The 15,788-nt window shown below is 41.5% G+C and overlaps 1 protein-coding gene across 1 annotated transcript in view; it reads left to right on the forward strand.

Moving 5' to 3' along the window:
• Nucleotides 1–12,818, forward strand: part of LOC138666634 (zinc finger protein 208-like) — a 164,741-nt gene extending 151,923 nt beyond the window's left edge. Inside the window, exons 27-28 of the mRNA XM_069754830.1 lie at nt 2,420–2,510; nt 11,769–12,818. Of these exons, the coding sequence (XP_069610931.1) occupies nt 2,420–2,510; nt 11,769–12,691 (1,014 nt within the window). The 3' untranslated portion in view covers nt 12,692–12,818. The remainder of the gene's footprint in view (nt 1–2,419; nt 2,511–11,768) is intronic.
• The last annotated feature ends 2,970 nt before the right edge of the window (nt 12,819–15,788 follow it).

The following is a 15,788-nucleotide window of genomic DNA, read 5'->3' on the forward strand; positions in this document are numbered from 1 at the left end:
TCGCAGTGAACACAGAGATCTAAGGCGGGAAATTACGGACTTGCAATCCCGTTAATCAGTATATGCAGCCAATGAGTGGAAGCTCCTGTTTTTGTCATATGTGCCTGTAGCCCAAAAGATACCGCCGCACAGAAATTTAATGTTTAGGCAAAGATTTCATGACCTATTCGAGGAATTTTTGGCCCCTCAGTAACCCACTTCCTCGAGACCAAGACCCATGGACATGCCGTCATACAAACCACAATACAGAGGCCAGGGAGAACCGAGTATGGAAATGCAAAGGCAATGTAGCAGTCCAGCGTACAGTTGGGCAGACAATACGCCCGCGCAATATCACAGTCTGTAACTACTGTTAAAAAAAATCACTAAACTTTGGCAATTACAGCCTTTAAAATGTTTGTGTTAAATTTTTGTGTACCAAAGTTTTTTTAATTGTGTATATTTTTGTTCATCCCTATGGGATCTCATATGTTAAAATGTCTACCAACAATCAGGTTGGACAACCAATGTCTTCAAAATATTTTTAGTAAAGTTTGCTGTTATTATTAAACATTTCATATTCTTATATGGATTGAACTTTTTAAAATTTATTAAGGTTATATAAACTAAAAAAAAATTAACAAAGAATTGCCCCACACATTGCACCAATATGAACAGGCTTTAACATTTTCACACGTGTATGTCTTGCCATGGAACATGACCTTCATGTGTGAAGTAATTTGCAAATTGATCACGAATCCTCATTATTTCAACTGTAGACCGAACAGTTGTCGAATCTATGCTCATGAGGTTCGACTGACAGTCATCGGTGTCAACCACCTGGGGCTCATGTCTGGAAACAAAATTGTGCAGACAGATGCATGCCTTCACTACACGGTCCACATTTTCAGGTTGCAGTGGCATGCAAGTTAGTAAGATACGCCATTTTGCGGTCAAAATACCAAAGGCACATTCCACATAAAGTCTTGCCTGGCTCAAACGATAATTAAACATGCATCTTGTGTAGTTTAGACTACGGCTTGAGTACGGTTTAGGAGATTGCGTCCGAGTTGGAACGCCTCATCCCCAACTAAAACATATGGCAAACTTTGGCATTCGGTCCCCGGAAGTGGTCGTGCTGAGGGTATGTTGAAGTTGTTGCTGTACAAACATTTCCCCATGTTGGACTCTTTGAAGACTCTGGAATCTTTCGTCCGTCCATATGCACCAATATCCACAGCAACAAAAAGAAATCTAGCATCCGCAATAGCCATCAATACAATGGAAAAGTATTTCTTATAGTATAGGGATCCACTATGCACTGGTTTCTGAATCCGAATGTGCTTGCCATCCACGGCACCAATACAATTGGGGAAATTAGCCACATCCTCAAAATGTTTGGAAATCGATAGCCACATTTCTGTTGTCGGGGCTGGTAACACTAGTGGTTGTAACTTGTTCCAAATGGCATCACAAGTTTCACAAACTAGTTGGCAAATGGTTGATTTCCCCAGTCGAAATTGAAAATGCAGTGACGCAAAAGATTCTCCGGTAGCCTGATATCTGTCGACAAAAAAAAAATTAGCACTATGGACATATTGTAAAGATTTTTAAGGACAACTAAAATAAAGGCAAGTTAAAATGGAATCGGACAATTGCCAAAGTGTACATAATTAAAAGATATGCACCACGATAAATTACATCCTGTCTTTGTCAATAGAACAATGTTAAAAAAAAGGATAATTACCTCAGAGTCACCACTAAACGTTGCTCTGCACAAATACTATCACGGAATGTGCTGCGCTGATGATGTATCTCATCTTTCACATATGAGAGTGGAATATCAAAGGTTTCAATGGACATCCGAAGATAACGTTGAAATTTAAAGGGGTGATCCCGAAGCTGAACATACAGGGTGTGAAAGGCACCATATGTATTCCGTAAAAAATTCACTAAATGGATCCAATATCTCCTGTGGGAAATACGCCTTCTCCGCTGAATTTGCAACTGCATCAAGCGAAATCTAACAAGCTCAGACACAAACATCTTGCTTGCAGAAGTTCATTCAATGCTTGCAAAATGGAGAATGTTTATCCACACACACCCAATGCTGACAAAAGAGCAAAAAAAAAGAGAACAACTTTATTGACAGTGCCTGAAGGCAGACAAACGGATGCTTCACGAACAGACATCAAAATGACAAAACACAGTCACGTGCGTTAACGTGAAGCCAGATTTTCACCAAATTTGGCTCATTTCAGTACATGCATTTAACGGATCCGTTAAACGGATGGTACTAAACGCAATGTGAACCTAGCCTTATCCACCAGTATTATATGTTCTATACTTGTGTAATGAGATCGGTGGAGATGACAGGATTAGAGCTGATCATAGATGTGACTTCTCCATCTGTCTGTGACTTTTACAATATTTGTTTCAGGATGAAGATCTTCCCCATATTAATACTACAGAGACATATGTGAGGGGTGATGAGCAGTGTAAAGGGGAGATTCTTACAGATAACCACACAGGTGAGTAGTGACCACTAAATGCAGTGAATAGTGTCATATATTTTAAAAAACTAGTATTATATAATCAACGTCACTTACACAAATGATAGATGTCTGATGAATACTTGTTCGGTCAACTTCTGATCTCACTTTACATGTGAATGTTTGGCTAGGCCGAGTCCTCCAGAAGCAGTTTTTTTTTTACTGGAGAACAAAAGAATTTGATGATGAAAGGGAATTAATTATTCTTTTTTTTTTTCAACAATTGAAATAATTTAAAATATTTTTTTTTATGGTGTAATATATGAAAAATAATTTTAAATGGTTTGACATTCCACTTTTAACAGCTTAACGACATATGACGTACAGTTATATGCCTTAAACTCTATAGCGCCACTTGTTGGTAGTAGCAGCGATCCTACAAGTCAACCCTTTAACGAGTCTTGCAATATGACTAAGGATAAATTGCAAGACTTAATAAAGGGTTGATTGTGACTTCAAGTCCTCTTTTTCTCTGAAGAGGCAATTTGCATATTATATTTCCCAGAGGAGCATTGCATGGCGAATAAGCCTCCTTACCTTGACAAGCCAGAGCTGGTATGTCACTTTCCACAAGGAGAAACCTTACCCTTTAAACCTCAGTTGTATGCTGCATTTTTTCGGATTATAAGACGCATCGGACCATAAGACACACCTAGGTTTTAGAAGCGAAAATTAGAAAAAAAATTGACGCCAAAAATGTGGTCAATTCTATACTTAATATCCCACATCCTGGTATACATGGTTCCCTTATCTCTATCCTGGTATGCAGGGCCCCCATCTCTGTCCTGGTATGCATGGCCCCATCCTTAACGTGGTATGATTGGCCCCCACCCCTATCTTGGTATGCAGGGCATCCATCTCCATCCTGGTATGCATAGCCCCAATCCCCATCCTGGTATGCAGGGACCTCATCTCCTCCTGCTATGATTGGCCCCTGTCCCCATCCTGGTGTGCATCACCCCATGCTTATGGTATGGTTGGCCCCAATCCCTATCTTGGTATGCAGGGACCCCATCCATATCCTGGTATGATTGGCCCCATCCTTATCCTGGTATGATTGGCCCCAATCCCTGTCGTGGTATGCATGGCCCCATCCTTATTCTGGTATGCAGGGACCTCATCCTTATCCTGGTATGTTTGACCCCTTTCCCTATCCTGGTATGCAGGGTCCCCATCTCCATCCAGATATGCAGGGACCTCATCCTTATCCTGGTATGTTTGACCCCTTTCCCCATCCTTATCTTTGTATGATTGGCGCCATCCTTATCCTGGTATGATTGGCCCCATTCCCTATCCTGGTATGCAGGGCCCCCATCTCCATCCTGATATGCAGGGACCTCATCCTTATCCTGGTATGTTTGACCCCTTTCACCATCCTGGTATGCATGCCCCCCAGCGGAAAAAAACAAACAAAAAACATTCTTGCCTTCCATGCGCACCCTTCTCCGGTGCCAGCAGCTGCTTTATGCTTGCAAGCACCACATGGCGGGGATGTCATGTGCTACTTATAAGCCGCTGAGGACAGCTGCCGGAATACTCGCTGTTCTCAACTTTGGGACTGTGTGCGTGGAGAGCAGTGAATATTCATTGTTCTATAGTGAGCACAGTGTCAGCAGCAGCCACCGATTTCCTGCATCTGCCGGGCATTCACATTCACCTGCATGCAGAAGCATTTTTGTTTTTGCTTTTTTATTCAGTACGTTATGGTATTCATTATGCAAACTAGAGGGCAGGACAACTGAGGGATCAGTGACCTATCAGCAGTCTGCATTATAAATATCTAATCAGAGCACCACATACACCAACCCCGCCTTAGGGCAGGAGCATATCAGTAACACAAAACTAAAAATAAAGATTAAGAAACAGCCACAAGACGGATTTCATCAACCAAGGCATGATTTCATTTAGTATAACGGTGCCAACCTGACACTATGTGTATGTTACTATGCATAACCCTGCTGGCAGGTTCCCTTTAAAAAGTGGCAGTGGCGCCTCCGCTCACCAACGGCTGTCCTTTCTACCCTTATGTGACCCTGTGTGGAATGAGAGAGGAAGAAAAAGGGAGGTATATACAACCTGAGAAAATGCAAAAGGGACAAAGAATTGGTTTATTCTATACTGCACACATGGATTTCGCTTGAAGAAATTATGGCTATATAGTGTTGCTGCTCACAATTAAATAAGGTGCATTAGTGCTAATTCATAGGCAATAGATTAGAAGCCAATAGAGGGGGGGACAAATTTCTCTTGTCTGCCCCCTGCCTGACAGCAGAGGTTGACACCCTAGATATTATAATGAAATTGGCACCCCCGCTCCAGTTGACTGTCCCTCCTTTCCTTAAAAATGTCGTCAGGTGCTACATGTGTCGCAATGATAGAAGAGGTGGTGGCATAGGAGAAAGAGTGGGAGGAACAGCGAACATTCACACTATTATCAGGCCAAGCGTCCACACATGTCATGGAGGATGTGTTCCTGTACAAACAGTGGCCAGGTACATAATTGTCCAGCCAGGAGACAGTTTTGGAGGAGGAGGAGGATGAGGCACAACAGTGTTCACAGTAGGGTGGCTAGAGTATATTTATTTTTTAGACACACTACTCCTACAGACATGGCTGCAGAGTACAGAGAGACTTTTTGGTATAGTACTCCCACAGGCGTTGTTGCAGAGTGCACACAGCGGCTTTTGGCACAGTACTCCCACAGATATGGGTGCAGAGTACAGACAGCAAATTTTTTACCACAGTACTCCCAGAGGCGGGGGTGCAGAGTTCACACATTGGCTTAAAGGCACAGTACTTCAACAGCCAGGGTTGCAGAGTACACAAAGCGGATTAAAAGCACAGTACTTCCACAGGCATGGTTGCAGAGTACACACAGCGGCTTTTTGGCACAGTTCTCCCCCTGAGACATGTGAAGAGTACACACAGCTGCTTGTTTGCAGAGTGTGCAACCTAAAGCTGCCAACACACAAGCAGTATTCGGTCAGTATTTTACATCAGTATTTATAAACCAAAACCAGGAGTGGGTGATAAATGCAGAAGTTGTGCGTATGTTTCTATTATACTTTTCCTCTATTTGTTCCATTCCTGGTTTTGGCTTACACATACTGATGTAAAATACTGATCAAATAATGCTATTGTGACGGCAGCCTAAAACTGTCCCTCACTCCAGCTGCGTCCTATCCCTACAATAATCCGAGCAGAATGGCGTCAGCACTCGTGATCTGACATTTAAACAGGCTGGGTCACGTGGTGAACTGGCCAATCACAGCCATGCCAATACTTTGCATGGTTGTGATGACTCTGGAAATGTCCACAGCCTAAAAGCTTGTTGATTGGCTGTGCTGCACACTAGGTATCCAATACGAACCTTGAACATTACAGTTCGGGTTCACTCATACCTACTATTTAACCCCCTAATGTCAGTACTTTGTGGAGCCTCCTTTTGCCGCAATTACAGCTGCAAATCGCTTTGGATAAGTCTCTGTGAGCTTTCCACATCTTGCCACTGAGGCTTTTACCCATTCCTCAAGGCAAAACTGCTCCATCTCCATCAAAGTTAGTTGGTTTTCTCTGGTGAAAAGCAATCGTCAAGTCTGACCACAGATTGTTAAGGACTGGGCTTTGACTAGGTAATTTGAAAACATTTACACGTTTACCCTTAAACCTCTCGAATGTTGCTTTAATAAAATGCTTGGGATCATTGTCTTGTTGGAGGGTGGACCTCCACCCCAGTCTCAAATCACTGGCAGACTGAAACAGGTTTTCTCACGAATATGCTTGTATTTCACACCATCCATCTTCCCCTCGAATTGGACAATTTTTCCTACTGCCGGAAAACTACCCCACAGCATGATACTACCACCACCCTGTTTCACTGTGAGGATGGTGTTCTTGAGGTGGTGAGCTGTGTTGGTTTGATGACAGACATAGCGTTTACCTTGGTGGCCAAAAAGTTCAATTTTGGTCTCATCTGACTAGAGCACCTTCCTCCATACATTTGGGGAGTCTCCCACATGTTTGTTAGCAAACTCAAAATGAGCTTTACAATTTTTTTTGTGTGTAAGTAAATGCTTTTTTGCCCACTCTTCCTTAAAGGCCACTTCTATGTAGTGTATGGCTTATTGTGGTCGTATGGACTCACATTCCAGTTTATACTTGGGAACGTTGCAGCTCATTCAGGGTTACCTTTTGGTCTATGTGCTGACTCTCTAATTAATGCTCTCCTTGCCAGGGCTGAGCGTTTTGGGGGGCAGCCCTCTTGGCATGTTTGTTGTGGTACCATGTTCTTTCCATCTGATTATAATAGATTTGATGGTGCTCTGATGATATAAAAAAATTTTATAACAAAATCCTGACTTGCACCTCTTAACAACTTTGTCCCTGACTTCTCTTTGGTCTTCATGGTGTTATTTGGTTAGTGGTGCCTCTTTCTTAATGGCATTGCAGCCTCTGTGGCCTTTCAGAAAAGGTGTGTATATACTTACAGACCACGTGACATTTAGATTGGACACAGGTGGACTTCCTTTCACTAAGCATGTGACTTATGAAGGGAATTGCTTGCACCAGAAAATTTTAAGGGCTTCAAAGCAAATGGGACGGATACATATGCACATACCAATTTTTATTTATTTTATCCCATAAATGTAATTTTTGCCTATATTGTGTACTTCATCAACTGACTATTTAGTGTTGATGCATCACAACAAATCAGATTACAAAAATATTTAAACATTGGTTGTAATGTAACAAAATGGGTAAAAGTCGAGAGGTGAATATTTTCCCAACCCACTGTATCTCTAAATCTATCGATCTCTTCTCTCATCGTCCCCCGCCCAGCCGTCGAGTACAGGTCTCCCTGAAAATTGCCTGAGTCCTCCATTGACTTACTTTATGCTCAGTACTCGAGTCGAGCAGATCTGAGAGTCCAGCTCGCTTGATTCGAGTGCCAAGCACTTGAGCAGTTTACTGCTTGATCATCACTAATAGAGAGACGGAGATAGATGATAGAATGACCACTAGATATACTTGGTTTCAGGGTGGTGCGCAACTCAAATGAGCTTCTTATGGCGAGAGCAAGGACACGTCGCTGGAGCTCTTCAACTCACAAGAGTCCGGCTGACAGATGAGACTCTGCAATCCCAGCAGGAGAATTCCCGGCAGTAAGTGGCTCAGAAGAGCTTATTATGGGTTGTGAGCACTCGAGCACCACCCTGCACTATTCAATATTAAATCGGGCACTCCGATGCCAGAGCAAGCATCGAGTAGTGCTGAGCATGCTCTCCCATCACTAGAACGTTAGTGCAGTTAATGCAGTAGGAGATCTTTTTTTACAGTACATTTTTGTAAACTCTGGGGATATAATTAAATATGCGGAGAACTTGAGTCATAATGTATCTCAAAATATAAATATTTTTATTAGGGGTAGATATTTACCACATAGACTGTAGATATATACCACATCAGTTAATCACTTGTTTGCACCAAGACTAATCAGTTCCACCTATAACTATCGCCATGTTTAGCGTTAGCATGCATTGCTAAAAACCATTACAATGTATCAGACATAAGTAGCATAAGGTAGGCATCAATAAATTATGTGTTAATTACCCATATTGTGTGACCTCAAACAAGTGACTAACTGATTGTCCTACCTATTTAAGTTACATTGCTTATGTGCATTGCTTTCTACATGTATATCTAATTATTTAGCATAATATGTTGTCCTGATCCACTATGTGACTGTTACTCTTTTTTTGGGATCACATTATTTTATCATATCCTATTATATGTACCGTATATACTCGAGTATAAGCCGAGATTTTCAGCCCACTTTTTTGGGCTGAAAGTCCCCCTCTCGGCTTATACTCAAGTCATACCCAGGGGTTGGCAGGGGAGGGGGAGCGGGGGCTGTCTAATTATACTTACCTGCTCCTGGCGCGGTCCCTGGCTTCCCGGCGCCGGCAGCTTCCTCCTGTACTGAGCGGACACATGGTACCGCTCATTACAGTAATGAATATGCGGCTCCACCTCCCATAGAGGTGGAGCCACATATTCATTACTGTAATGAGCGGTAATGATGACCACTCAGTACAGGAAGAAGCTGCGGCGCCGGGAAGCAGGGACTGCACAGCGCCAGTAGCAGGTAAGTATACGGGGAGGGGGAGCGCTGCGCTGCACGATACTCACCTGCTCCTCGTTTCGGCGCCGATCCATCTTCAGCAGTGGCGCTCAGGTTAGAGGGCGCGGTGAGTGGTTAGTGTGCGCCCTCAGCCTGAACGCCAGTGCTGAAGATGGAGCGGCGCCGGAACGATCAACACGTGAATATTGAAAGCACCGGGGCCTGAGCGATGGAGAGGTATGTTATTTTTTTTTTTATCACAGCAAATGGGGCAAGTGTCTGTATAGAGCATCTATGGGGCCATAACGTTTGTGCAGCATTATATGGGGCCATAATGTTTGTGTAGCACTATATGGGGCCATAATGTTTGTGCAGCACTATAAGGGGCCATAACGTTTGTGCAGCACTATAAGGAGCCATAACGTTTGTGCAGCACTATAAGGGCCCATAACGTTTGTGCATCATTATATGGCGCCATAATGTTTGTGCAGCACTATAAGGGGCCATAACGTTTGTGCAGCACTATATGGGGCAGGTGTCTGTATGGGGCCATAATCAATGTTTGTGCAGCACTATATGGGGCAAATATCTTTATGGAGCATCTTATGGGGCCATAATCCGCATTTGCGCAGCATTATATTGGGCAAATATGTCTATGGAGCATCTTATGGGGCCATTATTAACCTTTATGCAGGATTATATGGGGCATATTTTAATATGGAGCATCTTATGGGGCCATAATGAACTTTATGGAGCATTATATGGGGCTTCTGATTCAATATGGATATTCAAAAACACTTAACCTACTGATGTCTCAATTAATTTTACTTTTATTGGTATCTATTTTTACTTTTGACATTTACCGGTAGCTGCTGCATTTCCCACCCTAGGCTTATACTCGAGTCATTAAGTTTTCCCACTTTTTTGTGGCAAAATTGGGGGGGTCGGCTTATGCTCGAGTATATACGGTATTTGTATTTAGTCTATGTGGTAAATATCTACCCTTAATAAAATATTTATATTTTGAGATACATTATGACTCAAGTTCTCCTCATATTTAATTGATCTCTTTAATGACAACAGTCAGTCTCATATGGCTCTTTGTGAAAATTTATTTGACCATGCCTTTTGTCAGAAGCATTTTACCGCTGCAACCAATTTTCATGAACCCAACTCGCTCGCAACACACGTGCCTTGGATGCTATTGTAAAGGGGAACTCCACTTCCCACTCACTCACCTATTGTAGTTGGCTGATAATGAGATAAGCACAGCTCACAGTTCTCACATCCACATCACACGTTTTTCACTGCCACCCCTTGCTGTTTTGATAGGCCAGTCAGATGCCTGCACTGGGGCACACAGGCCACCCAGATTTCCCGAGCACCTGATAGGTACTCTTCTTGCATTGTGGCATATACAGGGTAAGACAAACAAGCTATACTCTGTCAAGGATTTCATACTTAAGAAAGTATTAGATTATCTAGATTATCTCATATTCAATGTTTTAAGATTATGTAAAAACTGTGTTAGGGTATGTTCACACGTTCCTGATTTCCATCCTTTTTTTTTTCAGGACTGTTTTTTAAAAAACTGCAGCTCTTGGCAGAAAACGCAGGTCCTTTTTTTGGTCCTTTTTTGGTCCTTTTTTGATCCTTTTTTTGATCCTTTTTTTTATGCAGTTTTCTATGCAGTTAAAATGGCTGAAAATACCCTACCCCTACCCCTAACCCTACCCCTAACCCTAACCCTAACCCTACCCCTAACCCTACCCCTAACCCTATTCTAACCTTAGTGGAAAAAAAAAAATTCTTAATTTTTTTTAATTGTCCCTACCTATGGGGGTGACAAAGGGGGGGGGTCATTTACTATTTTTTTTTATTTTGATCACTGAGATAGGTTATATCTCAGTGATCAAAATGCACTTTGGAACGAATCTGCCGGCCGGCAGATTCGGCGGGCGCACTGCGCATGCGCCCGCCATTTTGCAAGATGGCGGCACCCAGGGAGAAGACGGCCGGACGGACACCGGGACGCCGGGTAAGTATAAGGGGGGGAGATTAGGGCACGGGGGGGCATCGGAGCACTGGGGGGGCATCGGAGCACGGGGCGGTGGGATTGGAGCACGGGGGGGGCGGGATCGGAGCAGGGGGGGGCGGGATCGGAGCACGGGGGGGCAGCCACACTCCGCCCACGCACTTCCGCCCGCTTCCCCGCACTTCCTGCTGCAGCGGTTCGGCACCACAAACCGCAGTAAAACCCGCAGATATTTTTTTCATTTGCGGGTTTTACTGCGGGTTTGACCTCACAATGGAGGTCAATGGGTGCAGAACCGCTGCGGCTCCGAAAAAAGAAGTGACATGGTACTTCTTTTTTACCGCGGCTATTCAGCGCGGCTTTTTTTCCCGATTCCCGCATCATGTGCACAGTGGTTCCTGTTTTCCATAGGGTACAGTACACTGTACCCTGCATGGAAAACAGCTGCGGAACCGCAGCGGCAAAAACGCTGCGGTTCCGCAGAAAAAAACGCACTGTGTGAACATGGCCTTATGGGTACATGATAAACAGTCATCATGACCTGGGCAACGGGGAGGGGGGAGTGGTGGTGAGTAGAGGTTCCAAAATGAGAATTACATTGTCTGTAAAAGATATAAGAAGTATTCACAGAAGAATAAACAAGTGTGCATTCTTTTCTCCTAGTTAATGATATTTTGGAGGGCTTTATTGCTTAATTCAGCCTCACTGATGATCTAGTAATCTGACTTTGGGTCAGAGAAAAAGAGCTATAACAATGACCTGTCCTTAGGATGGGTCCTCAATGTCTGATCATCTGGGGACTGACAAATCTATTCAACTCCGTAGGCAGCGAATGTGTAGCGCTCGCTCCAGGGTACTATCAGAAGATGGCCAGGTCAGCAAATTAGTAATTCTGGCACTGAAAACAGCTGATCGGCAGGGGGTGCCAGACCCTTTCCGATCAGACATTGATTACCTATTCTGATGATGGGTCATCAATTAAAAAGTAGTGGGCAACCTCTTTAATTTAGAAATGATATGTATCTAATTTAAATTAAATTTAAAAAACGTAATACCAGATTGTTTTTTTTTTCCTTGTCAGAAGACTACCCTAAAAGTTCAGAAGGACATTGTCTATCTTCAGATTTTATAACAGATGATCGTGGTATGACAGAAGAAGTGCATGAAATTGATGTATTCATTCCAGATTTACCTTCAACGCTTCAAAGCAAAGATTTATCATGTGATAATTTTCACCAAGTCCTGTCTACTAATTCACTACATACTGTTAAAAAAAATGATCATCACCAAAGGACTGTTGAACATGAGAAAATGTACAAAGACGAAAGACCATTTTCATGTTCAGAATGTGGCAGAAGTTTTACAATTAAATCAAATCTTGCAAAACATGAGAGAATTCACACCGGGGAGAGGCCATTTCCATGTTCAGAATGTAGTAAATGTTTTAACCAGCATTCAGATCTTGCTCGGCATCAAAGAATTCACACAGGGGAGAAGCCATTTTCATGTTCGGAATGTGGAAAATGTTTTACAGATAAATCAAATCTTGGTAAACATGAGAGAGGTCACACAGGGGAGAAGCCATTTTTATGTTCAGAATGTGGTAAATGTTTTCGCCAGAATGCAGAACTTGTCCGACATCAGAGAATTCACACAGGGGTGAAGCCTTTTTCATGTTCGGAATGTGGAAAATGTTTTACCGTTAAATCGAGTCTCAGTAAACATGAAAGAAATCACACAGAGGAGAAGCCATTTTCATGTTCAGAATGTGGGAAATGTTTTGGCCACAAATCAGATCTTGTTGAGCATCAAAAAATTCACTCGGGGAAGAATCCACTTTCATGTTCAGAATGTGGAAAAATCTTCAATTGGAAATCATATCTTATCAATCATCAAAAAACTTATATGAAGAAGAAGCAGTTTTCATGTTCAGATTGTGGGAAATGTTTTAAACTGAAATCCTCCTTGGTTTCTCATCAGAGAATTCACATAAGGCCAAAGTAATTTTAATCTGAACGCAGGAATCATTTTAGTGTAATTCCACTTTTCTTACACATCAAAGAATTCATCAATTGAGGAAGTAGTTTTCAGATTTCAGTAAAAAAAGTTTTTTTGAGAAATCAAATCTTATCAGCAATTAAAAACCTCACACGGGAGAAACTTCCTCCATTTTCCTGCTCTAAATATGGAAAATATTCACAGAAATCAGGTCTTGTTAAAAACCAAAGGATATACACAGGAAAAAACTATTTTAATGTACTGTATGCGGTAGAGGATTTACCAAAAATCATTTTTTATCTCATTTCCTTTTAAAGTACTACCAGAAATAAATAGAACATTTGCATTAAAGTCATTGGTCATCAAAGATATACTAGTTGACAAGGACACCTGTTTCAGCAGAGCTTGGTTTATCTGACATCTATTCAGTGACTTTTGACAATTTCTAACTTACAATGCCGCTTCTTGCGGAAAATGGCCGCTAACCTTTGGCCATACCACGGTCAAAATCGGACTAGCATCAGTGGCACAAAACCTCTTTGGAAGGAAACAGATTCCAAATGACAGCAGCTCCTGTGTACATGGTGAAGCCTCTAGAAACTTAGGAAGACAATTATCAAAAACAGTGTCTCAAAGTCATCACTGCCTGCCAGACTCCACTACCATCCAGCTGATATACTTTTCCTAAAAAATAACAAAAAATAACTAACATTTCTTCCACTGTTAGTCATTTTCATAATTATGTATCTTTTCATAAACCTACTTATTTCTTATTCCTTCGCTTTAAAATATCTAAAATGTATCTACTCTATCATATTTCTAAACGGGAAAATGTGATTTGAACATTTGTGAAATGTTTTCTTTAGGCAGCTGTCTTTATATGTGTTATTACCCAGGCCGGCTTATCAAAAGAAGATCCACATATTCTGACAAGTAAGAGGCAGTTTTTATGGCTCCCATCCAGGGACCACTGAATATTGACCTGGCCACTGAACCAGGCCCCCGACTATTTATTATCTCATCATTTGCATAATAGCTACAAATTGTTGTGCTGTACAGTTGTGTCCAAAAGTTTTTAGACTGACACAAAGTTTTGTTTTCACAAAATGTCTACTCCAGTGTTTTTATTGTTACTGAAGTACATTTATACAAATTTCAGTTTTTAAAAGTTTATTAATAAATATACAGGTGCTTCTCTCAAAATTAGAATATCAAAAAGTTAATTTATTTCAGTTATCCAATACAAAAGTGAAACTCAGATATTATATGGAGTCATTACAAACGGAGTGATCTATTTCAAGTGTTTATTTCTGTTAATGTTGATGATTATGACTTACAGCCAATGAAAACCCAAAAGTCATTATCTCAAAAAATTAGAATAATTAACAAAAAACACCTGCAAAGGCTTCCTAAGCATTTAAAAAGGTCACTTAGTCTGTTTCAGTAGTCTTCACAATCATGGGGAAGACTGCTGACTTGACAGATGTCCAGAAGGCAGTCATTGACACACTCCCCAAGGAGGGTAAGCCACAAAAGGTCATTGCTAAAGAAGCAGGCTGTTTAGAGAAAGCTGTATCCAAGCATATTAATGGAAAGTTGAGTGGATGAAAAAAGTGTAGTAGAAAAAGTTGCACAAGCAACCGGGATTACTGCAGCCTTGAAAGGATTGTTAAGAAAAGGTCATTTGAGGGAGATTCACAAGGAGTGGACTGCTGTTGGGTCATTGCTTCAAGGTCCACCACACACAGACATATCAAGGTCCCAGATTCTGGAAGAATAATAATAATAATCTTTATAATTATCTGGAAGAAGAGTGGAGAGGCACACAAGCCAAGCTGCTTGAGGTCTAGTGTGAAGTTTACACAATCAGTGATGTTTTGGGGAGCCATATTATCTGCTAGTGAAGGTCCACTGTGTGTTATCAAGACCAAAGTCAGAGCAGCCGTCTACCAGGAAAGTTTAGAGCACTTCATGCTTCCCTCTGCCGACAAGCTTTTTGGAGATGGAAATTTAATTCTCCAGCAGGACTTGGCACCTGTCCACACTGCGAAAAGTACCAATACCTGGATTAAAAACAACAGTATAACTGTGCTTGATTGGCCAGCAAACTCGCCTGACCTTACCCCCTAGAGAATCTATGGGGTATTGTCAAGAGGAAGATGAGAGACACCAGACCCAACAATGCAGATGAGCTGATTTCTGCTATTAAATCAACCTGTGCTTCTATAACACCTCAGCAGTGCCACAGGTTGATCGCCTCCATGCTACGCCACAATGATCCAGTAATTGATGCAAAAGAATAGAGTGCATTTACTGAACATACATTTCAGTATGCCAACATTTCGGATTTTAAAATCATTTTTCAAGCTGGTGTTATAAAGAATTCTAATTTACTGAGATAATACTCCAAAACTCTCTGACGTTATGGAAAAACTCTATTTACATAATTCTTTAGATCTTAGGTTTGCCATTAACAACGATTATCTAGGAAAATGCAACCAAAAATGGAATCATTTACTTTAATTTTATAAAGGGTATGACCAGACCATGAAATCTTTCTAAATATTTTGTATTGTTGCTAAAATAGGTTAATAATAAATAATAATAATTTTATTTATATAGCGCCAACATATTCCGCAGCGCTTTACAAATTATAGTGGGGACTTGTACAGACAATAGACATAACAGCATAACAGAAATCAGAGTTCAAAATAGATACCAAGAGGAATGAGGGCCCTGCTCGCAAGCTTACAAACTATGAGGAAAAGGGGAGACACGAGAGGTGGATGGTAACAATTGCTTTAGTTATTCGGACCAGCCATAGTGTAAGTCTCAGGTGTTCATGTAAAGCTGCATGAACCAGTTAACTGCCTACGTATGTAGCAGTATAGACACAGAGGGCTATTAACTGCATAAAGTGTATGAGAACATGATGCGAGGAACCCAATTATGTTTTTTTTTTTTTTAATTTGCCACACAGGGATAGTTAGGTTAATGCGTTGAGGCGGTAGGCCAATCTGAACAAATGAGTTTTTAGGGCACACTTAAAACTGTGGGTATTGGGGATTAATCGTATTAACCTAGGTAGTGCATTCCAAAGAAT

Source organism: Ranitomeya imitator, chromosome 2, assembly GCF_032444005.1.
Source record: "Ranitomeya imitator isolate aRanImi1 chromosome 2, aRanImi1.pri, whole genome shotgun sequence".
In the NCBI taxonomy this organism is placed as follows: Eukaryota; Metazoa; Chordata; class Amphibia; order Anura; family Dendrobatidae; genus Ranitomeya; species Ranitomeya imitator.